Source organism: Varanus komodoensis, unplaced genomic scaffold (genome assembly GCF_004798865.1).
Source record: "Varanus komodoensis strain SLA01 unplaced genomic scaffold, ASM479886v1 scaffold27, whole genome shotgun sequence".
In the NCBI taxonomy this organism is placed as follows: Eukaryota; Metazoa; Chordata; class Lepidosauria; order Squamata; family Varanidae; genus Varanus; species Varanus komodoensis.
The window spans coordinates 4,878,747-4,906,186 of record NW_025335701.1 but is presented as its reverse complement, the minus strand read 5'-3'; the positions used below and the strand labels follow the sequence as shown (position 1 = coordinate 4,906,186).

At 44.8% G+C, this 27,440-nt stretch overlaps 1 protein-coding gene across 4 annotated transcripts in view; it reads right to left on the bottom strand.

The window, feature by feature from the left end:
- The window catches only part of WWOX (WW domain containing oxidoreductase), a 713,985-nt gene that overhangs the window by 441,979 nt on the left and 244,566 nt on the right, over positions 1-27,440 (bottom strand). Inside the window, exon 9 of one of the 4 annotated variants that reach the window (XM_044434020.1) lies at positions 17,964-26,254. The exons of the other annotated variants lie outside the window; for them this stretch is intronic. Within the exon in view, the coding sequence (XP_044289955.1) occupies positions 26,159-26,254 (96 nt within the window). The 3' untranslated portion in view covers positions 17,964-26,158. Of the gene's footprint in view, positions 1-17,963; positions 26,255-27,440 lie in introns of those variants that run through there. 4 annotated transcript variants of the gene reach the window in all.

Genomic DNA, 27,440 nt, shown 5'->3' with positions numbered 1-27,440 from the left:
CAAGGGACTGCAAGGCGATCAAACCGGTCAGTCCTAGAGGAGATCAACCCTGACTGCTCTTTAGAAGGCCAGATCCTGAAGATGAAACTCAAATACTTTGGCCACCTAGTGAGAAGGAAGGACTCCCTGGAGAAGATCCTAATGCTGGGAACAATTGACAGCAAAAGAAGAAGGGAATGGCAGAGGATGAGGTGGCTGGATGGAGTCACTGAAGCAGTTGGTGCGAGCTTGAGTGGACTCTGGGGGATGGTGGGGGACAGGAGGGCCTGGAGGAATGTTGTCCAGGGAGTCGTGATGGGTCGGGCACAACTTTACTAAAACCAACAATGGCTGCCTCACATCGCTTTCAGCTAGCTCACTGCTGCAGCTGCTTCTTTGCTGCTGGATGTGTGAGGGATCTGAGAGCAAGTCAGGGACATGTGGGGGGCATCAGTGTCTATGGGGCTTGCAATGGAAAGCAGGGTTAGGCTGTGGCCGGAAGCTGCTGTTCAGTGGACCCCCGATGGGGCAGCCACATGTTAAATCCAGATGCTGCCACCAGGAGCTAGAGAAGCCCCTGGCAACTTCCCACTAAGGGAGAGAATTGCTGAACAAATATGTGCATCATGCAGAGGCAAAATTAAGCAGACTTGCATGCAGCTCCTTCTTAAAACAATGAGCAACATGTTAGAGCCTCAGGAAAATATATGGGACCTTATGAAATAATGTTGTATGCTTGATAAGGTAAAGTTTTTTTAAAAAGAAAACAGCATGCAATAAATAATTTGTATTCAATAACTGAGAATGTGAACATTGTAACATAAAACACAACCTTTAATAGAACATAATGGTATTTTGTGATGCCCCTATTAAATTCGCTTATTAAAACTCAACATTACATTCTGAAACTAAGTTATCTCATGCTGAACATGCCCATAAAATGAGTAAATCAAAACTTTATTACAATGTCCAAAATAAAATGAAGGTGTGCAGTGTACTGTGCCTTTTTTATATCTCAGATCTGAATTGTTAGAAGGAGAAAATTCTGTTACTTAAGAAAGCTGAGAATCGAAAGAATGTGCTGCACACCTTCCGAACAATGTAGTATTTGAATTTTAAAAGAACCAAATTTGAGAAAATTTTAGCTGCACCTGGCTGCAACAAAGAGCCAGACAAAGAGTGCCCATCCCGTCTTCCACAAGGGAGAGAGAAAGCTGAGCACGGCATTCCCACCAGATGGGCTCAAAGGTCTCCCACAAGAAGCTTCCTTCTGCCTCAGCTGCCACCACAGCAGCCAGTCCTACAGGCTGAGCTGACGGAGCAAAGAGGGAGAGCAGGCTGTTCCACCCACCTTCCTGAAAGGTCACTATCCCTGACCCCGCTTCCTTTTTTCTTGTAAGCCTTGCTTTCATACACCTGTGATAAGGAACTGTCATGTTTTACCAATTATACATAATCCACTCTGGGAAAATGTTTGGCTGAAGAGTGTGCTAAAAAGTCATGATTTCTTAACCGTAAACAACACATGAAGAGAATCTATGGTTTGTTCTTAGGCTACAGATGGTGCATTGTTTGCCGTTATTTGTTAGCTGGTTTCCGAAAACACAATAACCCATGTTGCAGCAACCACTCACAGTGCAATGACAACCTGGACTTAATCCATCAAGTTGTCCAACCCCAATCAGTGAGTCATATTTAATTATGAAACATACCATTTAAAAATGATCAAATTATGTGCCTAATATTTGCTGTCGAGAAGCAGCCCCAAGCAGGAGCTGTCCAAAAGTGAAAAGAAACAAATGCTTGAGTTCAGCCTTTGGTGACATGGTCAACCCACTAAATATTTACACTTTCCAAGGGTAACCCATGTTCAGAGTCTTTACCTTGTCTACTGTACCGCATGGTTCTGGTTTCCTATAGATAGCAGAGCCAGATCTACCCTGGATTCATACATTTCTAGCAGCATCAACATCCGGAACTCCATCTGAGCATCCCTGCAGCAACATGAACCAGGCACCTCAAATCTGTAGGGTGGGAGGCCAGTTAGGGTGGTCCATGTGCTCTGCTTTATGGAGAAAGGTCCTCTGTTTGAATGGCTATTGGGAACATTCTCCACTTGAAAGAGTCCAGTTTTTGAAAGGCTGTCCTGTCCATGTCTGGTTCAAGAGAAAGGACAGCTGGCAGGGCCTTCAGTTGGCCCACCTGCACCAAGCCCTGGGCAGCAGACAGAATGGGCACATGCATCCACCAGCAACAGCTTTCCCAGTTATGGAGATGGGCTTCACTTCTATTTAAAGTGCAGCAATTCTTTCTAAATCTGCATCTATACATATAAATCACCAAACAATGTTTTAATGGAAATCACTATCCTCGTGTATCTTTTTGCTTTCTTTGGGGGTATGTATTTCCTCTCTTTTGCCAGTACACACCCCCAGCAGTGTGCTAATCATCAGCTGCAGCATCCCAATAAAACCATTAAGAGCAGCCTCGGGAAAAGAAACTGGCAATAAGCACTGACCACTGAAATAGCCCTGTGGCAAAGCATGGGATTGAGGACCCTGACAATTAGATGAATTCCTCTGTAATTAGAGGCTAGTCACAAAACTATAACCCCTTCCGTCTTCCCACCGTGGCATTTTCCTTACATGGAGGAAAAATGTATACAGTTTTGGTGCCACACTGTAAGGATCTTTGGGTCCCTCTGAACTGCTGAAACTGGGGGCGTGTTCAGATTTTAATCACCCCTTTCATTGGGGATTCATTCAAATTCATGTCTGGCTGAACTGTCACATGCTTTTGCTTCTGTAATAATTGCCTCTATTAACATTCATAATTATAATTAATTGTGATTATTACACTGCAGTTCTATCCCATTTATTTATATCTTCCAAGGAACCCAAGGTGACTTAAATAGCTCCATTTTATGCACATAACAACCACCCTGTGAGGTAGGTTAAGCTGAGAGTAAGTGCCTGGTCCAAAGGTCACCAGGTGAGCTTCATGGCTGAGTGGGGACCCCAGTCCAGATCTCCCAGGTCAGCAGTACAACATTTTAACCACCACACCAGCTCTGTGTAATTGGCATGCATGCTTTGCGTGTGTGTGAGAGAGAAAAAGATGTAAACTTATTTGTAGTCATGCTTTATATAAGCATGGAATATAATAAAATAAAAGCAAATGACATAAAAAGCTGAACTTGATATATCAGATTGGTGAGTGAGTTTGCAAAGGGGCAAAGCTGAATGCACATCACAAGCCTTGTTCTTCCACTCTAGGAAACATCCTGTTGACACACATGAGAAGAGCACACACGTGCCACACGCAGCAATTGTAACGCCAGGTTAAATCACACGCTCCCAACCAGTGAATGAGGCTGTTACATACTTAGATTAGTGGAACCTACCAGTTGCTTCTCAGATTGCAATTTATGTACACAAATGAAAGCAGAAAAGTTAATTTTCGTGCATGGCTAACAGTAAATATTGGAAGTGGATTTATGTTATAATAAATGGCATCAACGTACAAATGGAATGGTGCTACTGAATGTAAACTCATCTCAGAATTCTTACTCATTATGATTCAGGTGCAAAATAAGATGCAGATGCTGGAATGGGGGAATAGGATATCCTTTATGGAGGCAGATGGAGCCTAATAAATCACATTATGCTTTACAGTGGGAAGTTGTTAGTCTAAATCCTAGGAAACTATTACCCTTCTGTATGGCTGAAGTTAAATTAATATGCCTTAAACAAAAGTAGCGCCTGCACAGAGTTTTATCATCAAGAAGTGATAGGCACTGACTTGCCAGCTGCTTCTTTCACTTCCACACATTAAAAATAATATAAAGTTATTTAAAGAGGGTCTCGGTCCAGTGAGCGCATTCTCTCTCTCCCTCCCTCCCTCCCTCCCTCAAAGGATTTCAGGGCAGCATGCCTGGTTTTGCTCATTTTCTGTTCACAACAGCCCTGCAAGCCAGGTTAGGTTTAAAAAGCAGTGACTGATGAAAGGTCACCCAGTTATTACAGTCCGAGTTACTTCCCGCCATTTCCCTCTCGTGGGGAACCCACAGCAGTTACGGAGCCCTCTTCCGCTCCATTTTCTACTCACCACAGCCACCCTGTGAGGCCGCTTGGGCGGGGAATGAATGGCTTGCCCAAGCCACAGTGGTGCCACAGCGGAAGCAGATGAGGACGCGGCTCTCCTGGATCCCCAGTCCAGTATTCTAACCACCAGGCCACATGGGTTCCTCTAATGTCGTGAATGAGGAAAAAGTGAACCAGGGTTTCCCCTGCCAAGGTTGACATTCTAACCACACGGTGTATTTCCACGTAACAAAAGTTGGCCAACTGTGCATGAATGCGCTACAATTATCCAGGGACCTTTGCACACAGAAAGAGATTTTACTCCAAACTTCCAAGTACATCACCTCCAGTGGTTCCACAATTCAGACAGGGACCTACATTCCCACATTCACAAACAGGCCACTTTCGCAATCTCTCCCTTTGCAGGAAGATTAACAAAAGGGGGGAAGCCCCCCATTTATGCCATGGGATTTTCTTTCAGATTTCAGAAAACTTATGGGGAGAGATATATGTTTTAATCTTCCCTCCTGATTTGCAGTGGTCCTGATTGTAATCAAGGCCACAAACATTTACAATAGAGCAAGGAAAAGGTAACTTTCCTAGTTGATACACTTGACAGCAGATTTAACCAGATGGTTGTCACAGGACAAAATTTTAACCATTGCCCCTCTGAGAAAGCGACCGTGCTAGGATGCCTGGAAACATCTCAGCACCAAAGGGTAACCATCCGGGTAACCTTCCTCCAGTTGTTCCTCTTTTTCTAAAGAACGAACATGGGACCAGAGTGACACTCACTCCAATTTTCGCTTTCAGGAATCATACAGTACTAGAGTTGGAGGAGGCCAATATGTTCATCAGCTCCAACCCACTCATTGCAGAAGTCCGAGTCAGAGCATCCTTCAGAGCTGGGCATCACGCTGCACCTTGCGCAGTGTGTGATAGCCCCACACCCTCCTTACGCGATTAGCTTCACTGTTTTCTAACTAAAGCAAGGGCTAAGTTATGGATTATAGAAAGTGCCACCTGAAAGTCCAATTGTACAGAAAGAGTTAAATGTTGCAGTGCAACTGGCCTTTTAAAAGGGCATTTGAAGTTATTCCCAGTCTCCTGTCACCTGAGTTCTAAATGGCTAGCTACAGAATCTCTGTAGCACACCCACCCAATGCAAGGAAAGGCTAGATAATGGACTGTCAGATCAGCATCCCAATCGTGTTGTCCTGTTGGTCAATAAAATTCTAGAAAAGTCCATAACTACCTTTACATAATACATATGCACAGTTCTGCAACAATCCAATTTCTGTGCAATAAAGGTGTCTTAGATATAATGAACAGAACACAAATTATGGCCCTATATATACTGGAGCACGGAGAGGACTGAAATCGGATTCTTCTGATAAAAGCACAATTTGTCTTAAATTTTGTGTTTGAGGTGTTTTTCATGCTGAAGACCATGGGATCAAACCCTGGCCTCTCCTGGTACAGCCAAGAAAGAATCCTGACAGAAATCCTGGATGGTCACTGACAGTTTGTGTTGACAATACTGGGCTAGATCGACCATGTATAAGACAGCTTCTTGCGTCCCTTTTCTGTATTTTAGCAAATACCAAAATTCCCCATGTCCCCATGCAAGCAGTTCCCCTAAACAGTCATGCAAGCTGCCTACCCCTTCTGGAGATGGCCTCCATTGCAAGATAAATGCCATGTGCCACACTATGCAAACATACTACATCCATGTTTAGAATATGCGCATGTAAATCATTCCAGCTTTTTAGGTGAGAAAAAAATACCTTGACCGTTTGGAAGGAGAAAGGCACAACTTCCTGTTCCTAACATCTAGGGAAAGACAGCTAAGTCGTTTTTAGTAGTGCCTAGCAATCAAAGCAACCTGGACTATGTACAGCAGCCTTCTACAAATTTGTAACCTCTTTATGGGTTGGGCAACAGCTTCCATTACCTCCAAGTACAATGCTAGCTTGAATAATCTGAGCTGTAATCCAGCATATCTGGAAGGTGCAAGTTTGTGGAAGTTTCCAAATTTCAGTTCAGTGGTCATTTTGGGTTATATCATGTATGTTGAAGTATGCATTTCTTCTAGTCATCAGAGCTATACCTACACTAAATTTCAGGTCTCTAATTAACCGGAAAGCTCTTAAAAATGTTAATATCACCATGGGCTTATCTATCAGTGAGGATTAAGCTTCTCAGTGTATAGTCATGTTCATCTCTTGTCAGCTAGAACTTCTGGAGTTGGTGTTGGGGAACCATGGAGATTCGTTTACTTTGGATGAGCACCTGTTTCCGGAAGTTTCTGGTGCATTCTTTGCAAACACAGAAAAGTGCAATTTGGGCAGGCCCCAAAGTCGGATCCCTCATTTCTAATAATTCCAGCTGTCTCTCTGCCTATCTTAACTGCCAATAACTATCACACACCCTCATCTGAGCCAGTCCCTCACGCAGTGTAGAATCACCCATTCAGAATCACATTAGATTATTACGACCACTGAACAGGAGAACAAAACAGTTCCCAGAGTTCCTATCATAAACTGCCTCTCTCTAAGTCATGGGTCCTCAAACTATGGCATGTGGGCCGCATCCGGCCCACCATGCCCATTTATCCGGCCTGCCTCAGAGGTTTTGGACTCGCTGCGCGTGTGCGCTGGCATTGGTGCTAGGCAAGGAGGGTGCTTGTTCGCGCAGAGATGGTTTTGGGCTTCCTCGGAGAAAACAATCTCCGCGCAAACAAACTGCTGCCTCGCTGCACCCTCCCCCGCCCCCACACCGGCCCGTCCACCCTGCCAGCACCACCTTGGCAGCCCGCACCACCCCCTCAACTGGAACCTTTCAACTGGCGCCCAGTTTAGAAAGTTTGAGGGTCCCTGCTATAAGTGAGGAGATTTGGCAACTTAGGAAGAGGCCTCCTCTCCAACCACACTTCTCAGCTGCAATTCTTGTCCTGCTTTTGTCATGTTTCAGGGAATGCAGAAAAGGGTTCCTGTGGATGAGAAGGCCAATACCTTTCGAAGAGCTATCCCAGCTTTAGATTCCCTTTCTATTGAGAATGATAAATCTTAACTTTTCCCAGAGTTCTCCAAAAAGGTTCAGAAAGAGCCATTCCAAATTACTATTTCTATGGTCTGTGTTGATGAAGCCAATATCTGTGTTAATATAAACATCCCAGAATAGCACAGTTCCTGAACAGTCCAGTGCCTGACTACCAAAGGGTTCTGAAAATATCTCATCTAGATATCAAATGGAGGGAAACATGGAGACTTTGGAGACACGGCCTGATAAACTGCAGATTTCGCCCAGTGAATAGACGGAGCAGTTCAAGAGTTCACAATGTGTTCACTTGAAAGGTGCTCAGTAAAAGAGAAGGGTATAGCAGAGACAAAGGCACAGAGAGGTCATAATTACTATCATTCTGTCTTCATTACAAAACTGCAACCGAGCACCCGTGGCGAACTGTGCCTAATGCAGCCACTGGATCAGCTGCTTAGCATGCAGGGAGAAACAGGACTGTGTTAAAGCACACCCACAGACCCACCACACGGGCAATAGGTGCACCCAGTTGCTGCACAGTTTGGACTTGCTTAATACGACACAGTATGAACAAGTCCCTAGCTTTGTTTTTGCTTTCCAGAGAATGATGGAGAATTAGAAGCAAGAATTAATTCCTAGTATAGCTGCAGGCTTTGGTATTCACCTCTGATAATTATTGCTGGGCCCTGATGCAGAGCCAGGACCATCACTTAGTGATAGAACACAGAAAGCTTCCAGTTTCAATCCCTAGTTTATCTACTTTAAGCGATTGGGTACAAAACAAAGAGAAACACCCTTTTCTTCCTGAAACCGTGGCGAGCCAAGGCCAGCCAGAGGGAGCAACAGCGGAGTAGCAAGAGAACGGTGTGCTGCCACACGCCTGCTTTGTACCAGAGCAGTAGAACTGCAGCCATTTTCCCCAAGCACCTTCCAAAACAAGAGACTCATGGGAGAATGGGCCTATGCAACAATTATTCATCTGTTCACAATATTTATATACTGCTCCACATCTAAACAGATTTTAGAGTGGCGAACAATCAAAAGAGAAGACAGGTAAAGGAATCAAATAGTACTGTTTAAACGAGATAGCAATGAAACATGGCTGGTCAGTCAAGAAAGGCTTCCTGAAGCAAACCAGATTTCAGAAGACACTGCAAATACTGCAGGGACATGTTGTGCCTGCCTGACCCGAAGAGGCTGAAACTTCCTCAGAAGCAGAGTCACTGCTGAAAACTCTTCTCTAGGTGGACTCCAACTGGATCATAAATTCAAGAAGCGTCACCAGGAGTGTGTTATCTGAGGACCTCAGTGACCTCAGTTGATTGATGAGGGAGAAGATGCTTTTTCAAGTACCCTAGTCCCAAGTTATGTAGCACTTTATATACTCAACCTAGCCAGGTAGAGAATATGGAGATCCTTAGTAGAGCCCTGTCAGCAAAGGAGTTGCATCCTGAAAGGGGGCAGCTCCTGTCAGCAGCCGAGCTTCCAGACCAGCCGTAAGGTGGTCCTACATGGAGTGCAAGGCGGAAATCCAGCCCACGGAATTCCGGTGCCCTCCCCACAGTACCCAAGCAACCCCTCCGTGGGAGAGACCACAGCTGGCAAACCGGCTGAAGGTGGCACAAGGCTCCCCAATTAAAGAATTCAGTTGCGATTAACATAACAAATGCAAAACGCTCTCAAGAACCCCGGCAGGAAATTTTTACAAGCAGTTCATCCACTCTGAAATATTGACAGATGAAACAGAGAAATGACTGATGGAGGCAGAAAAGATGGAAGGGTGGCTGAGCTAGTCAGAACCTTAATAGGGCTATATTGGGCATTTTAGTATTGTTTGTTTAGTATTGCCTGGGGTATTTTTATCCCTCTCCTCAGTTGAAAAGGATCCCAGAGAAGCTTGCAATTGTTCAGGAAAAGAAAACGGCCCACTGCCTCACAGTTTAAACAGCAAAGTGTGCAAGGAAAAGAGCAAAGAGGGCGTCTGCTGTTTATTCTTCACTTCATGTGAATCAAATATGAAGATCATCATAATAAAATTAGTTTGGCTAGAAATTAAAGTAACTAGAAACCATGAATGAGATAGGGCACCTGACTGGAGATTTTGGAAACATTTGCTTCAAATCCCTGGCTGGAAATCACGGAGGAGCAGAATTAGGCGGATTTGCAGTCAGTAAAATCCCCGTTGTGAGGTACCGCTGGAAGCAGGCAAGGGAGGGAGAGAGGGAGGGGCTGGCATCACTTACTGGCTTATGAACACCAAAGATAATTCAGTGTCTTTTCAATTATTAGGTTGAAGAACTCCAATAGGTTTTAAGGGAATTAATTCAGAATGTGCCAACTCAAAAGGCCAGTGTGTGTGTTAATTCCTATGAGCCTGGTCTATGGGGTAACAGGGATGGTGCATCCACACTTCTAGCCCCTTTCCACAAGCCGTGCCACCCCTTCATCCCCAAGGCTGCATGCTTCCCTTCACCCACCGGCCCGTATCTTCTGAAGGCCCAGCACAAACAGACTCAATGAGCGCAGGAGTTCCTAGCTGCAGATGTCGAGCTGAACGTGCGGACGGCAGAAAGAACCGCACCATGTTTTGCCATGCATGCCTTATCATGTGAAGGGTGCACCGATACAGCCTCTAAAAGGAGGGAACAATCATGATCCCTTGGGACTGCCAGCCCAGACACTGGGAAAAGTTAGGGGGCCTGGGTCAGTTCCACATGACACAGACTGATGAGGCTCAGTGGTATGTTCTCCCCCACACTCTCCACTGCCTCTTTCACAGCTGCATTCCTAATGCACATTTGCCTGGAAGTAAAGACCACTAAACTCAACAGAACTGACTTCTGAACAGACATGTGCAGGAGTGTGCTGTTAATTTATAAAACCAGAAAAAGGCATAATTTAGCTTACAGTACTTCAGTTTTTTCCTCTTCTAATAAGCATGTCATCTGTGCTCTCCCAGTATAATTAGGGTTATGGGATATGTCATTTCTAGCTGCCATTATTTTCTATTAGAGAATAGCAGCTTTTAATTCCTGCCAGCCGGCGCCACACAGCATGCGAATTCCAAAGGAAACAATGCATGTCAATATTGTCGTCTAAGTTAACCTGAAATAGAGAATACTGAAAGGAGGATTGAGTGTTCCATTTTAAGAGTTCAGACAAAACAACTTCAAAGAATTTTTAATAAGTATTCTTATTTAATTTTGAACAACCATGCTAATATTCACAAAGGGTTTCCTTGCTGCAGCATCTGTGTATAGGCTGAGGGAAGAAATACGGCGGTGCTAGGAGGCCACAAAAGGAAAGGGTCCATTTCAGCGAGTTGGAACAACTCCATCCCCAGCTGGCAGTTACTAAAGTTTCCATATGTATCACGGGAAGCAAAACCTGCAGTAAAGCACTCGCTCTCCGTCAGACGATGACTGGGGAAAAGAATCCTTTTGGAGGGGAAGGGGACAGTCCCTTTGAGGTATATGTCAAGGGGTCTGATCGACTATGTTAATTTAGTTTTGGGAAGAGTGGATTCTGTTGTCAGCTTAAACATGCAAATTCTGCACAGATAAGCCTGCAAAGTGGTTATGTTAGAATAAATTTTACCTGGGGCAGACAAAAAGTAGATTGGGAACTACAGGTAGTTCTCCAGATGGATAAGCAAAGGGTACCAACTCCCAATGGTTGAGCAAAACCAATAACCAAAAGGCTCTTCCCTCACTTGTAAATTAGGCTGGGGGAAAACAGGATTAGATGTGAATCTGAAAGGGTTTGTATGTGAGCTCCAGTTCTGGTACTGAAAACAAATTCCTGGAGTGAGCACATGCTCAGAGGCATCTTGTTCTGCAGTTCCATGTCCCAATGCCTGAGGTACAATTTTGCACCTGGCTCCCATCACTGGATCTTGTGTTTCTAGTGAAAAACAAAGGACACCCTGCAAGCCTAGTCTGCTCACCACGGAATGATGCCATAGCAGAAGAGAATGGGAGAGGACCAGTTCACACAGCACCACAGTCAACTGTGGGTCAATTTAAGGATGATTTTGCATTCCCCAGCAAAGAGCTGCTGAAGTCATTGTATTCGCTACATCTGAATCACAGGGCTAATCTGAATACTAAACAGGCTGATCTCTTCTAGGGCTCTGCCACTGCCTTCAGGGTCATTGCCCACATCCAGTGATGTCACTGCTCTGTCCCTGGCCTCTTCCCCTTCATCTCACAGGGGAGGCATGGAACTGTACCTCCCTCAGCACAGAGGCAGGGAGCTGGATGTCACTGGGAAGGGCTGCTGCTTTTCCCAGGTGCTGGATGAGCCTCTGGCTGCAGGTAGCAAGCAAAAGAGCTTGGCTGGTGCTAGTGTTAGTGTTCACTGCTCCTAGCCCTGGCAGAGTCCTTGGCTTCATGCAACCTTCCCACATAAGCTAGGGGTTGCCTATCCACGCTTTAAGCCAAGTAACTTTAATAAATATAGAACAATTAACAGCACCTGGAATAATATTTTGGTATGAGCGGAGCTAGCTTTACAAGTGATGGTTTAAGTAAAAGCCAATTGTTCCTTCCGTCCTTCCTTCCTTCCTTTTTTTTTTTTTTTTGCACTGAGTGATAGTTACCAAACCATAAGAAAAATAAAAAAACAAATTTTCTGAAATTCTTCACTCTTCTCCTCCTATCTTCATCTGCAACTCTCTCTTTCCCAATAATTATCCTCCACTTACAGGTTTAAGCAAAGCTAGAAATGTCTCATCTGCTCAGCTACTTAATCGTATTGCTACAGAATAAGCACTATTTCTTCTCATGGCTGTGGAAACATTAATCAAAGACTGGTGCAGAGAAATTATATCTGAATGTGGATGAAGTTCGAATAGTTGGTTGTTAAGGGGGAATGCATAACATTGAAACAAGATTGTATGTTAACACCACATACTGCAAGAATATTAGGTCAACTGGGTTTACAATAGGGGAGTTATATGGACAACTGCAAAATAAGAGAAAACAATAATATGCCGAGCACTATGAAAAACCCCACACTCCACAAACACTTTAATGCACTGTCCTGATTTCCCCTGGGAATGCAAATGATACCCCCCCCCCACACACACACACACACAGAAAAAAGTCATGGCATGTTTCCAAATAAAAATTTCAGGTTTAGTGCTACTTTGCATCTTGCTACAGAATCATTTGTCAGGTGTGATGTTCTCAACTTCAGCTGAATGGAATAAACTCTTTGAATGCACACTTTAAATATTTAACATGCTATAATAAACCTGCTTGACTTTATAACATTGTTACTCAGTAATCAACTCCCCACAGGTCCTCCCAGCACAATATTAAACATTTGGTTGGGTACAATCCCCTCCTATGAGGCTTAGAGGTTTTTGTTCACAATGTTCATGGTGATGGCATTTACCCCGTGTATTTATTGCTCATCACCATATTACAAACAGAGAAAGACCACCTGACGTTTCTTAATTTTGCAAATTTGCCTATGTAGAAAACACAGTAGTGATCTCTTCAAACATCAACCGAGGGAAATAAATGAGATTGCGCACCTACAGGCTTCTCCCACTGGTATCTGCACTTTTCCACAGTGGGACATGCATCCTGAATGGCAAGCCACTGGGCTTTATGCTCATACTAACATTTGTGCCCATAACAAGAAACCTGGCCGAAATTCTTCTTCACAAACACAGCACTATTGGTTGGTTTTGTAAAGATTTGTAATAGTCCATGGTCTTCTTTCTCTGCACTTTTTGGGTACAAATGAAAAAAAATGTCCCATGAATTTGATTCCTTATGATTAAAAAATTCATTGGTCACTTCATCTTCAGCTTTGAACAATGCACACTAACACAATAGGAGAACTTAAATGGACACTAAGAAAGGCCTTTTGCTTTCGGCAGAAAATAATTAGCCCAAGCTCCAGACCAGATAAAACCTGCATGGAGTGATGATGCAAAACAATACTGCTCAGTCCTTGTCATCATCATTATTTAGTAATTTTCAAACTTCAGAAAAGATTATTATGTGACAAACAACACAGTTTTCAGTGTCAGATTTTGACTAGGGAATCAGTGTTACTGACAACACTCCAGAAAACACTCCAAGAAAACATACTCTAATAAGTAGAAGGCATTTATGTGCCACTATAAATATTTCAATTTTAGTTAAATGTGTGGAACTTGAAAGGGATAAAATGTCTCTTCTTTCTCTCTTTTAAAGGAATTTAGCTGCACAGGTTTTGAAATATTTTTTTCTCAATGCCTCCATGCACCCACAAAAGGTACTCCTGAAATCAGAGTCTGATATTACAAAACCAACCCTCCCTCCAATGTTCCATTAAGTTTCCCAGGACTCATTTACATCTGTAAAGCAGGCAAGCCTCAGACGCAGACAGACATGAGTTAAAAATAGTAAAGTATGAAAAAACACACACCTGTGGATTTTTGTACTAAGGGGAAAATGTCATAAGCAGTGTTGTATTTAATATTCAGATCAAGGCATCCCTGTCTCATCCCAACAAACCCTTTTGACAAAAGCCATCCAATGTCTGCCAGCAGTATCGAGTCCAGCTGAGGACAAATTTCAAGATGAACCTGAAATCAATTTGCCATCAAATTTTCATGCTTCTCCCAGACTATCTGTGGCATTTTAATTACAAGCACCCTAGGCAGGGGGTACTACACATATTGACACTTAGCTCCTACAATAAACTTTATTGGCAACCTCTGTCTGAATGAGGTACTCAAGTAGAATAACAAGAAATATACTGGGATATGTAAGCAGTTAGGGGATAATGTCTTCGGTGTCCTTTTGTTCCAATTGGCAGGTTTCTACATGCTAGAAACTTTCTCTTTTTAACAAGCTGCTGCTGTGCAGGAGAAATGTTTCGTGTGAGAACGTCCAAGAATTACATTCAAGAAAATAGCCCATTCGCTGCTTTCTGGTAGGGTCTGGCACTGTTTATTTATTTATATTTATTTAAAATATTTATATGCCATCCTATTCGCAAAAAAGCCTCAGGGCGGCTAATAATATAAATGCAGAGGGGTTTTTTAACCACCAACTGTTCCCTCAACCAACCCTTAACAGGGCTAGAAAGGGCACCCATGGACACCTCAGTGAGGGACAGCTGCGCCTCGCTGCCTTTACATCCCATACAGGAATTTTTCTGCTCACGGAAAGACAACTGCTGAAGGCATCACCTTCTACTGCTTCCCTGCTGCTCATCCCTTTTGGTCCAAGAAGCCGAGGCAGGAAGGTCGTAGCAAGAACAGCACGGGTGATACCGACCTCATGCCAGCACTGTCCAAGTCCACCTGAAAACTTCCTCAAGGACGATGCGATGGTGCAAACACACATCAAAGTGCTTTCCGAACCTGGAAACGGTGCTGCTTCTGAACTGCCTTCTCGATGGTTGAGAGTACGCTTTCTACATATCCTCAGAGCCCATTTTCCTAGCCAGTTCCCACTTAATACTCCCCATTTAGGAATAACACTCTTAAGTCTAAGTGTGTATAAGAGGGCGAGGGGGAGAGACTATCTGCTTCTCCTAATCGCTGCAAATCGCTGTGTTAGTAGCCAGCTCAGTGTTAGGACAGCCATAATGTACATGCTTTAATAAGCACATGTGTACATCAGGGACCCGCATGTTGTAATATCAGATGATGGCAGGGTGGCGCTCGTGTGCGCTCCTCATGCAGCGGCCAGGCTGACCCCTGCACGAAGGGCAGGTGGAACAGATTTACTCTGGGCCTGGTCAAGCACAATTCTTAGTTAGAAATTCACAGGAACCACACATTACTTGCATGTTACTCCCAAGGCGAGCTTTCACAGGGGGACCGTGACGCCAGGTGCCCTTTTTTCAGGATCATGACAGTCTAAGCCACACAGGCCACCTCCATTTCTCAAAGTGCATTGCTACCAAAACCTTTGGATTCAGGCTGCCTACTTTAGTGTTTGTTTCCTCACAGGATGAAGAATAAGAAAAGAGAATGCTGAACTAGCAGAAACTTTGCAGAGTTCCTTAAGATGCAGGAACCTGAAGATGAAATGTAGATCTGGTAGTATTTTTCTCTGTCTTCAGCCTTTGTGTTACAAAATGCTTTTGGAACCCACTAGAAGTTAAGTCACAGGCTGCAACTGATGTTTGAAAGTAAAATATACTTAGATCAGACACACAGTTAAACTTTGGGTCCTGCCTAGGACTTCAAGAGGAAAATCAAAATAAATTCCGAAAATTCTGGATATAGAATAAGAATTTGCACTTTTAAAAGTTGCCAAATGTCATCTCTGCCTATTGAATCCTGTGATAATTCAACTACACTTGGTAAATTTGATACACACGTAAAGCAAATCAACATTCATTCCTTTCATAATAGAATTCCCTTATAAACATTCCCAAGAGTCCTGTTAGACAGGTATGTTTGACACAGCCTGTGAGTCTGTAAATGACAATCAAGCTACAATGCCCCCTAGTGGTTATTAAGAGTAAATGACAGAAATGCATTTCTAGCAAAAAGGCTTTCCTTATTTTTTTAAAAAATGAGCTTTTGCAAAAAGAAACCAAATATGAGCATTTTTGCTGACATGTACTTGAAATCCAAATCCAATAAGCAGCTTTAACTGCAAACAAATGTTCTGGCTATCACAGTTAATCACTAATGAGCAAGATGGCCCTAACCCATAAGGGGAGAGGGAGGGGGGAGGGGGAGCTGATGCCACAAGCATGGGATCTTGCCAAGATAAAGTCATGCCAATTTTACTGCCAGTTGGCTTCAACACATTCTTCGTCCCTTTGTTTCTTTATTTTTATGTGCAATATGCACATACTACTCCACATCTCAACAGATTCTGGAGTAGTGAAACACAAAATTGAAAGTTAAAAAATAAAAATAAAAACTCTGACTGGTCAATAGAGGAATACAGTTCTCTTCTGCAGGCCAGAAAACAACATAAGGGGTGGTTTTACGTGACAGGGGAATCCTTGGTGAAACCTTACGGTTGTAGTGCTGTTGGGTCATCTGGGCCCATTTCCAGAGTTCCTCCATGACAGGATTGGTTTTCTGAAACCAGAGAGAGACACACCATGCATTCTAGGGTTTTCACACTTTGCTGCAGCTTCTCTGGCTGCCTGCACCCGGGACTGCAATTTTAACATTGTTGCTATAGATGCACCATAGCACATGGTAAGAGCATCCATGCAAGTGATCACTGCTGGACTTCCAACTGTCCTACCCCGCGGGGCTCCCTAGCAAGAGATGCGACAAGGACTTCATTCACAGTTGCCATTGGGGTGCATAGCAAGACTGCCAGGAGAGAGTGGGTGGGAAGCACAGAACATGTGCTGCCCAGGCAATCATGCGACTGACTGACCTAAGTATCACAGCAAGTATCTATGCACCGTTGTTCGCCACGTCCTGTTATTGCAGCCAGTGCTGGTGTCTGCCAGCACTCCAGAGGCATGCAGTTCCCTTTGGCACTTCCTTCCTTGCTTGCTGTATTGCACAGGGCCTGTACCTACTGCTTCATCTGAACCCAATCTGCACACATTACCTGCTGTTCCGTTCAGCTACAGCCAATCCCAAAGGCCGCTTTAGAAAGAAAAAACAAAGCACAAGCACACAGCACCTTCACCATTTCGGCACCTATTCTGAATTCCAGGGAACATTTCAATTTATTCACAGCATGTTGTTTTTCTAATACAAAACAGCTGTTGCGCCACAGGCAACCATGTGGATGAAATCAAGCAACCACTGAAAGTGTGAATTCATTCAGACAGAAAAATTAGGACAGACGAAAAACACTTTATCAGTGGCTAAGCATTCATCCTTAACACGAGTACTCCGTCAGCTGCGATGCTTTGTCCTAAAAGGAAAATGCTTGTTCAACCAACTCTAGTCCAACAGAGAGCGCCTTGCTACTCAACCTTTTGATTTTGTTTGCCAAGGTACGCACAGCTTTTTAAAAGGAAGCTTGAATGCAAACATTTTATTTCCGATCTTTGTATATCTGCATTTCACTGGCCACACCCACCAGCCACGGTGAGGCTGTTGTTCTGGGGGCAACCCACAGTGCACCTGGCGGAGGACCAGGCTCATGGCTGCCTGAAAAACCCCATTTCCACCTCCTTGCTTGGTTCTCCCAATGGAACCACATGCGATCCTGCAGCAGAATCCGCCTGTCATGATTGTGAGCCATTTTCAGCTCACCAAAACCTTTTCATCACCTTACCCCCCCCCGCCCCCAGTCAGAGATCAGGAACACTGGCTTGATGGCCAGCTTTTGCAACTCCTATTTTGACAGCCACTGATAGCATTAGAGGGGCTGTCCATGATTCGAATGATGTTGTTGGTTTTTAAAAAAATAAAAATAAAAATGGCCACACCTGTATAACTGCAGAGGTGTGCAGTTCCGCACGTGAGCTGACTGAACCCACTGCTGAATCAATGTCCTGAAGGTTACCTGCTGCCGTGTGACAAGGTTCCTCCTCTGAACCATCACTAGCCACAGGTCATTTTACTTGCAAAGGCAGGGTGCTTACCTGTGACTGCCATTCTTTGGGTGGTCATCTGAGCATTCACACGTGTAAGGGTGCTGCGCCTGCACAATGCCTGTTGCCGGGAAGATTTCATAGCTTTAATGGGTTTTGGCGGGAACTCCCCCCTCCCCCCCCAGTATAAATGAGCGGAGTTGCCGCCCAATCGCCAGTCAGCTGGAGACCACTCGTTTGCCCCCAGCCGGTACTGGCAAGAACAACACGAGTATAACAGCCTGTCCAAGAAAAAGCGTAACATAGTGGAATATTGACCCAGTCACCGACACCGTAGTGGGCGGGTGGGTTGTGTGCATGCACAGATGACCACTCAAAGAATGACACTTACAGGTAAGCAACCTGCCTTACTTTGTCGTGATCTTTGTGCATCACACATGCAAGGGTGACTAACAAGCTTACCAACCTGGAGGTGGGTGCGGTGTCACCACTGGAGAACAGCCAATAAGAAGGCATGGCTGAAGGAGCAGTCCTGCCCGGCTCTGACATCTAATCAGTAACGTCTTGTGAAGGTGTATGGGGTCAACCATGTAACAGCTTTCCATACGTCCTGTATTGAAATGCCAGCACAAAGGGTGGAAGAGGCAGCAACGGCTCTTGCAGAGTGTCCTTTTGGAGTGATAGGCAAGTCCAGTTTGGCTAGTCGATAGGAAAGCTGAATTATTTCTATGATCCATTTAGAGAGACATTGGATCCTGATAGGTGCTCCTTTGTTGTGTTCAGAATACTTTAGATATAGGCATTTGGTTTTTTTGAATTACTCTGTATGGGACTGATAGAACACTAGAGATCTGCTTACATTCAGGCTGTGCAGGGATTGTTCGATTGGTGTTGATGGTGATGGAAAATATGCTGGCAGGACGATGTCTTGATTAAGGTGGAAGGCTGTTGCTACTTTAGGGAGAAAGTTTGGATCCATGAAAAGGACCATTTTTTCTTTGTGAAAGCTGAGGTAGGGAGGGTCGACCTGAAGAACATACAGTTCACTAGCCCTTCTTGCTGATGTATTGGCGACTAGGAAGGCAGTTTACCATGAGAGTAGATGGAGATCAATGGTCGCCGTGGGTTCAAAATGCAGTTTCGTTAGTGCCTGCAGAACAACAGAGAGGCTCCATGTTGGGACGATCAATCGGATTTGAGGTTTTGTAATCCTCGTAGAAAGTGGAGTATTAGTTGGTGAGAGAACACCGAGGAACCTTTCATATGTCCTCTGTGATGCGAGATGGCTGCAATATAAACCTTGATGGAAGAAGGTTTGAGTCCTCCACAGTGTAATGAGAATAGGAATTAAAGCCTGAGGCAAGAAGTTGTTGGAAGCTGCAAAACATGTAAAGCATCTCCACTTCTCATTATATGACCGTTGAGTGTTTGGCCACAATGCAAATTGTAAAATGTATTGGATATCCAGAAGTCCATCATCTGTTTTCGAGTTGAAAAGTCCAGTCCCATCAAACGGCATGTTTTCCACTCTCCGCTTTGTCTCCTGAGGGAGATTGCCAGCCCAAGGCCATGTGTGTCGTCAGAGGGCCACCCCATTGACAAATGTTCCTGAGTTGCAATCGACATGGTGTCTCGCGGACACCAGTTGTTCTTGGAGAGCTGCTTTGCCTCCCCAGTGAAGACTCTGAAGAAGTCTCTTTGGTGGTCTGGGAGAAATGCAGCAAGGGACTCAATCTTCTGCCACAAGAAATACTTGTGCCAGAGTGGCCGCAAAATTTGATATACGAAGACCAAGTCCCACGGAGGGGTAGATCCAACAAGACAACATGTCAATCTTCCTTCTCTCACAATCGGTCGGTGCGGTGTGTTCCCTGGATTGATGCCATTGAGTTGATCTGGGGGTGGCAAAGCAGAAAGGGAATGTCCTGTTCTCTGACCCGGTACACTGACTCAAGGTGGTGGGAGGTCAGGTGTGGGTGATTAGGCAGCTGCCATGACTCCATCATAGCCTGACAAAGAGTTGAAATGGATGGCAGCACTATCAGGATGGCGTTCTCTGTGTGAATAACATCATAAATGTTGTCCTGGTCAGGATCGATGTTGTAGTATGTCGATCCTGAAGGAGGATTACCTCCAACCCAGGAGTTCAGAGAATCCCTCAAGGCTGTCACCGGGCAATCCTGGATGTTGGGTAGAGAAAAGGAGAGCAGGCGAGGTGGAGGGTGGCTCGGATTCTTCAGCGTCAGAATAGAGCAGCAAGGCAGGCTGGAGGAGGAGGATCGGGCAGGAGATAGGTCCAGAGGAGGTATAAGGTGGAAGGTGCCTCCTGAGAGGCTGCAGAAGTTTGCGGGCGCTGATGTTGCACTGGTGGTAGTGGTGGGTGGGTAAGGATAACTGTACGGAGGACAGCATTCCCACAGATACCCTTGATTGAATTGGTCAGGATCAAAGCTCCCGTATTAGGAGCATCATCCAGTATTTGCTGGGGACACGACGGGATGGATCACTGCGAGAAATTGGTGGACGGTGGGACGACACCTCAGGAGACAAGTGCCTCGCCGGGACCCAATGCCAGTGGTACGATATTGCAGCATTCCAAAGTTGCCTGAACAGAGCACTCTGATGGGGGCAGCGAATAAGTTGGTGATTCGCGGATCTCCCATTGGTTATCGAAGTCCATACAGTTGGTTCTTGGCTCCTGGGACTGGACTGAGGGGAGCTGGCTATGCGATGCAGAAATGGAGGTGGCATCACCTGCGTGGAAGACTGAGGGACCAGTGGTTCGCTCAGTACTGAGACGATGGGTAGCTCAGTTGCCTCTTGGTGAGACACGTGAGTGTGCTTTTTGTGCCGGCACTCAGGTTTATCTTTTCTGGGCCGTTTAGCCTCAACTGGCCCGTCGGTCTCAGTGTGCTTTCTCCTTTCCTTCTTTTCTGGGGACTGAGACCAGTCTGGGCACTTGCCCTCGGTACCAGTGCCTTCCCTGGGAGATGGATGGGGGACAGCACTCTTGTCAACACAGGGAGCGGCAGAGGAGGGACCAGCAGTGACTTCCTCCATTGCCAGAAGCATCTTCTGCAGGAGATTTTCCCTATTCTTTCTGGCCAGGCAATGGACGCGCTTGTCCACTCAATGACCTTCCCCAAGGCAGAGCAAACAGAAAGAGTGTGGGTCTGTTGATGGCATTTTTGCCCCACACTCAGTGCACTTGTGGAACACTGTCCGCTGCGCCACTGGGAGAAGTAAGAGATAGGAATACCAAGGAGAGACAAAAGAAGGGGACGTTGTATTTTTTCAGGGGGGGAGCATTGAGGGGAAAAAGGGGAGAGGGGAGGAAGTAGAAGTGAAAAGGAGTAGAGAAACTGAGAAACAATGCGAAAAGAGGCAGAAGTAGAACTAAGAAGTCAATTAAAGGCTAATAGAATGCAAAAGGGCACAATATGAGGTGAGAATCGAAAGCAAGCAAAGGAGCCTGAGGCACGGCGAACACGGTTGCAAGCAGACTGGCAACTGGGCAGGGGCTCTGGGGGAGGGGCACGGAGTTCCCGCCAAAACCATTAAAGCTACGAAATCTTCTCGGCAACAGGCACTGTGCAGGCGCAGCACCTTTATGTGTGCGATGCACACAGACCACAACGAAGAACCTTATTTATTTCTCCCAAGTACAAATCTCCCAGAAAGGATCTCTGCATATGCACAGAGTGGTTTGTTGAACCCAATCTAGTGTTTACCTCCTCAGCAACATGCCGGGGGCCCATCCCATTTTTGAAGGCGAGCATGCCTTTCTCCGTGCACGGTTCATTCAGCCAGGCCTTCCATCTCTGCTAATGCCTTGCCATGGAGTCAACAGTGGGGGGAGGGTGGCCACTGAGAATGAGGACCCCTCCCACTGGCTGAAGGTCTTGTTCATTCCCGGGAACTGCCTGGATGGGCAGGGCTTCTGGTCTTCAGAGAATCACGTCCTCCTGCTGCACCTCAGAAAGCTGACCCAACCCATCCTCCCTGGAAGTGGATTCACTTGCTGTTCCAAAACCATCATCTGAAAGGCAGCCAAAAGTCTGTGGGGATGACTGCCCAAGACTGGCAACCTTCTTATTCCCAACATCTGCTGTCATAGAACCATAGAGACCAAGCCTGGACAGTGACCCAAAGAGACTCCAAATAGGCTTCATCTTTCATTTGACTTCTCTTAACGTCTACATCTAGATCTACAGTCCTGTACAGTTGATAAGTATTTTGGCTGAGAGGCAGTATAGAAATGATGCTGATGCTGATGCTCCCACATTACAGATGAGAGTGAGCGGAAGATGAGTAAGACTTGCTGGATTAAGGCATCTTCACAATATTCAAACCTGAGAGTTCCTCTCATTTTACAAAGTGTCCAGACAAAGCTTTACTGTGGAATTGTCCTGTCATTCATTGAATTTTAGGGAGATCTAGAAAACCTCTAATTTTAACCCTCCTATCTTTTTCTGCAACTATCTTCCTGTCCAAATTGAGAAGCAAACAGCTTCAGAATATATTTTGTTTGATGGTTTTAAGATGCCACCAACTGGACATCTGTACACTGACGTAGCTCTACAGCTTAATCTAAGTATTTTTTCAAGGGTCCTCCCATTCTGTAAACCAACACACGACCCTCTGTCTATGCAGCTGAACTATACACATTTCTGAAAGGCTAAACTCCAGTTAATTAAAGATACAATCCTTCACAAGTTTAGACAGAACAAAAGTCCTGCAGCTCCTGACACTTCCCTGCCAGCCCACTGGGAGTTGCAGGACTGGCCCTTTTTAAGGTTGAGTATGATCACACCCTAAATGTCTAACATTGCTACTGATACTTCTTTAAAAACCAGCTACTTCCTATAGCAAGCAAATCCAGCCTCCAGCAGCAGCAACCACATAAATGTCATGGGATGTCTGAATTCAGGCACTCTGGGTTGTTCATAGGTTAATCCAAAAACAAACCAATAGTTAACAGTGATTAGTTTAACCCATGAACACTAGAAGATGTTCTATATCTGACATCACGCTAACACTCTGTGAATATGCCATTCATAAATTGCTTTTGGCAACCATACGTCCTGGTCTGCACAGAGCACACATCCCCACAAGTCATGGGTTAATGAACACCAAATGGCACATTACTTCCACCAGGCCCATTTACTCATGTGCTTGCACTGCATACAAGCTTAGGCATGTTCCCTCAGAAGCACGGCTCTAATGCGAATGAACGGATGGGGGCCAAATGGCTGGCATAAGGAGTGCATGTAAAGAGTGGCAGCATCGCAAGTGGTCTCTACTCCATGAGACGTCACTGGGCATTTTTCGAGTGTTTTGCATGTAAAAAGTACTTGTGGGTGGGTGAGGGGGTGCGTTGCACATGACCTGGATTTCTGCCCAGGAGCTTCTGCAGCAGGCATCCTTTATAAATGCCATTCTCGGCAATGAATGCAGATCCTCTCCATGCAATACTAATTTTCACACATTTTCACTACCCACTGTAGCTCTTAATATACTCTGCTAAAGCCACGATCCCACTGCAAATATCAACACTCTAAAGTTTCCCTAGAGAGTGCAAATGCTGAAAAACTGTAAGGTCACACTGCCACCTTTGGATTGAAAGAATCCTTTCTCCATATGTGTCTGAATATGCAGAAACTGTGTGTGTACATGTGTGTGTTTGAACTAAGTTTTGCTCGAGTCAAATCTTCAGTACTGTGAAAATCACATCGTTTTTAGATAATCTCTCCAGAGTGTATCTTGCTATAAAAAGAAAATACACAAAGAATTTCACTTAGAACTTGAAGTTTTATGATGTCATTGTATAGACCAGGGTGTCCTAGGGGAGCCACCAACTGGGTTCCTTTTGATTGCGAGAGAATAGTGTATGCAATAAACTGAAAGCTGAAACAGATGTACCAGATGAAGATTTTGTCATTAACGAAGAACAGAAATATTTTTGAGTTTATTTTTTTAAGCTTCTCTCTCACCAGATCGAAAACCATACAGTTTAGACAACAACCCATGTTCAGCCAGATTTTTGCTATTAGGCAAGTGGCCTCAACTAGGTAAGACTTGAACACACTTATGAATTACTGCACAAAGTTTGTCTCATATAGTTATGGTAAATCAGGGCACAACTGGAATGAGGGGAGGCATTAGATGACAGCTCCCTTCAGTGCTCCAAGTACTTCAGATGGGTTATCCACATGGAGAGGAACCTGAGGCCAAGCAAATGAATGCTGGCAAGGAGCCAATCCGTGAGTTCAGTACTGACATGGCATTTGAATGAGGGATGTCACTGTCTTTTCTCCGAGGACCATGGCAGAAAGGACATGACTGACCACGCTAACTTCAAACTGCTAGTGGTGGGGACTCAATCCTGATCAGGAAAGCAGGAGAACAGGGATTTGATCTTTTCCCCTGGACTATTTTGTCAAGGGGGAAAAATCTTTTCCATTTTATAATTTTGTATTACTTTTTAAAATGACAAATACAATTAAAATAAATCAAAAACATACAATAAAATAAAAACATACAGCATCAAACATCTTTGTGGAAGGTACTTCCCCGCAAAGAAAACAGCACAATTGTAAACAAATAGAAAACCAGGAGTGCCAATTTTGGTGGCAAAATGGCATTGGTTAAATCTTCCACTGCGGCCCCAGTCTAGATGAGGCCTCCATACCTGCTATTTTAAGGAGGAGGACATTAGTTATGTTTTACATATTGTCACATCAAGCGTGGCACTTAGTTATGATGGGACACAAAATGACACTTGTTACACTAAGGAAGTAATGACCCTGCAAGATGAGATGCAGGGTCCAGCACTCTGTTCCCGAGTGGCCAGCCACTGCCATAAGAAACCTCTGAGCAGGACAGTATGCAGCGGTCACGACAGCCGGGGCTGCCCTGGCGATTGCGCGAGACCAGTGGCCACTCCAGCCTCGTTTCCTGCAGGGCTTGCTGCTGCTGCAGCTGCATCTCCTGCCACCAACATCTGCCCCAGCTGCAGACCTCTGAGGAACAGCGAGCTGTGGGTGCTGTGGGACCTGGCACAGCCTGGCAAGCTGTCTTCTTCCTCAAAGAGGTCCTTCAAGAACTTTTCACAGCCCCTCCCAGGATTATTTGGATGCTGCCTCTCTGGAAATTCTTGCAGGGATCCAAAACCAGAGACTGAGGCATGGCCAGGGCACATGGGGTTCCCATAAGGTTCCCTTCAGGAAGCAACTGATGCTGGGAGGCAGAAAGCAATGACCCTGTGCTGAAGGACAGAAGTACCTGCAGCCTGCCCTCAGCTTTCTGTGCTAGTCTGCTGCCTTTAGGCGAGGTGGAAGATTCAAGCTAAGCCAGTTCGCTATTTTAAAGGAATAGTGGGTCAGCAGAGGCCTCAACCTAAGACAGGGACACCAAAATTTACGGACCCCTACTAGCTTCATTTGATTTCAAAATCTCTGCATGAGATTCTGACCCAAAAAGCTTAATGGGCTGGGGCTACAGTATCTAAAACACTCTTCTGTACCTTTTCTAAGGCTTTACCTGTACTACGATGGATTCTGTTTTCATGCAATTGTGCTTTGCTTTTAAAAATGCGAGCGTCGTAGTGCTTGTTTTATTTGAATGCTAATTTTAAATGATGGGCATACAACCTTAGTGAACAAGCTGTTGGAAAGAATGATCTTAAATGAATTAATATTGTATTTTCCAATTTTAAATCAATCAATGGTATGCAAAAAGGCAACATATCTGGCTCTATTACTGAGGTTAGCCATTTTAAAGCAGGGGAAAATAGTTTTGGCAGCAAGCAGATATCATATTCTATTATTTTAACTATTCTGTCCCAGTTCAAAATGGGTTCCAAACCTGATTTCCTAGTAGTAATTAAAGAATTAAGCAGCCCAGAATGAATGCGTCCTGAAGGTAGGGTCCGGTAATATTGGTGTGGTATTTCCTGTTGCTCATCCCCTATAACCATATTGATAATTTGGAATTAATACTGGGGCTGTGGGGACCAGTGATGAAGCCTCTAAAGATAGGGGCCGCCCCTCCAGGGGAGGGGAGGGGTGCATGAGCAAAGCACAGGCAAGAAAGCCCTGTTTGACAGACTGTCTACCCTCTTCTGCAATGCTCCTTGCTCCCTTCTCCTCCAACTCATTTGCTTCAGTCAAAAAATTAAATGCTTTCCGACTAGCAACCATCTTGCACCAAAGAATGCCTTGGAGCTGCAATATTTACCCAGGCTCTAATAAGCAGGGACTGCCTCCTTCATTTTCAAATTCATGGTTGCTTGGTGGTCTTAATTTCCCATCATATTCAGAGATGACAGATTAATAGGTGGTTCCCCCTCAACGATGTGGGCAGATCTTAAAAGGATCTCATTAGTTTATATTACTAGGTAGCATGCCGAGAGGTGGAAGCAGCTTCGCAAGCAAAGTCCACACTGACATCTGCAGTTTCAGGGGGAAAAACCATAGAAATCCACATACTGCCATTCACTGAAATGCTTGCAGTCAACCTGGGCCATCTGAGGAGGGAGGCAGCTGTCTGTGAGGTCTGGAGCAAGAATATATTTGCTAGTCCTGAAGGGCCAAAATCCGAAGGGGCCTTTTTTCAAGAGGTCTTTTTTTTACTGCTGCAGAAGAACACAGCCATTCTACTAGAATTTGTCTCTGAAACAAAGAAATGGACAAGTAAGCTCACTGGTCTAATATAAATGTTAAAGACAATTGGAGGATATATTTGGTTTGAAAGCAGATGTTGTGTAAATAAAATCAGTCTGTATGTGGAAACAAAAATGAAGAGGCAGTAACAGTCACAACAGTGAGACGTCAGCGTAGCATCGTGACAAGAGAGTGGGACAGAGAACTGGCTTCTCAGCCCCTCTTGGGCGAGAAGCTCCCTGGGTGACTTTGGTTTGGTCACTGAATCCCAGATTAACCCATGTTGCAGGGTTGTGGACCCAAGCCGTAACCCTAACCCTAAGCCAATTCAATGGAGAGACGAGGCAACCCTGTAAACTGCTTCAGGTTCCTAAAGCAGAAGAAGGGTGGGCTATAAATGGAAGAATAACAGGCAATCATAGTCTTTAGAGTAGACCTGCTATATTTACCTTGGGCCCGTCACTGACTCTCAGCCTAACCTACCTTGCAACATTGCTGTGAGGATAAAATGGTGAGGAGGAGGATGATGTAGAACACCTTGCAGGGGAAAAAGATGGGATACAAAAGTGGTTGATAAAAAGTGGAACTGAGAGAGAGAATAATCTTAAAAGCACTTAGTGCTGGGCTTTACAAAAATTCAAAGTTTGTCCTTGCACGTCTGCAATGGAATGGTAAATTCAAAACATGCCATGAAAAACTTCGTAACTAGTAATTTAACATCAAATGCAAGGGTAGTTTGGAGCCAAGTCCAAATAAACCCCAGGCATTTCTGTTAATATAAAATATATCAAAATACTGTTTACGCCACTCAAAAATTATCATCATTTAAGAGTGCAATAGACTCTTAGTAGCGCCTACCTAGGTTTCTAAGAAGCCCTGATGTTAATACACCTGTACACTGGGGTAATTGAACATGGTAAGAGTGCAATCCTATGCATCTTTAGGCAGAAAAAAGCCCTAGGCAGATGTCGCGGGGGGGAGAGGGGGGGAGAGAACACAGCTGGCTGGGGAATCCTGGGAGTTGCGGGACTTTTTTTCTGTCTAAACATACAAAGGATTGTGCCCTTTAATAATCTAACTGCTTAATCTTCCTAACCGTCCTAAAGGGCAGCTTCCTTTTTAAAATCCTGCATGCAGAAGGCACAGCCCTCCTGCATAAGGAATGGCACAACTAAGTACCTCGAGCAGGGGCAGC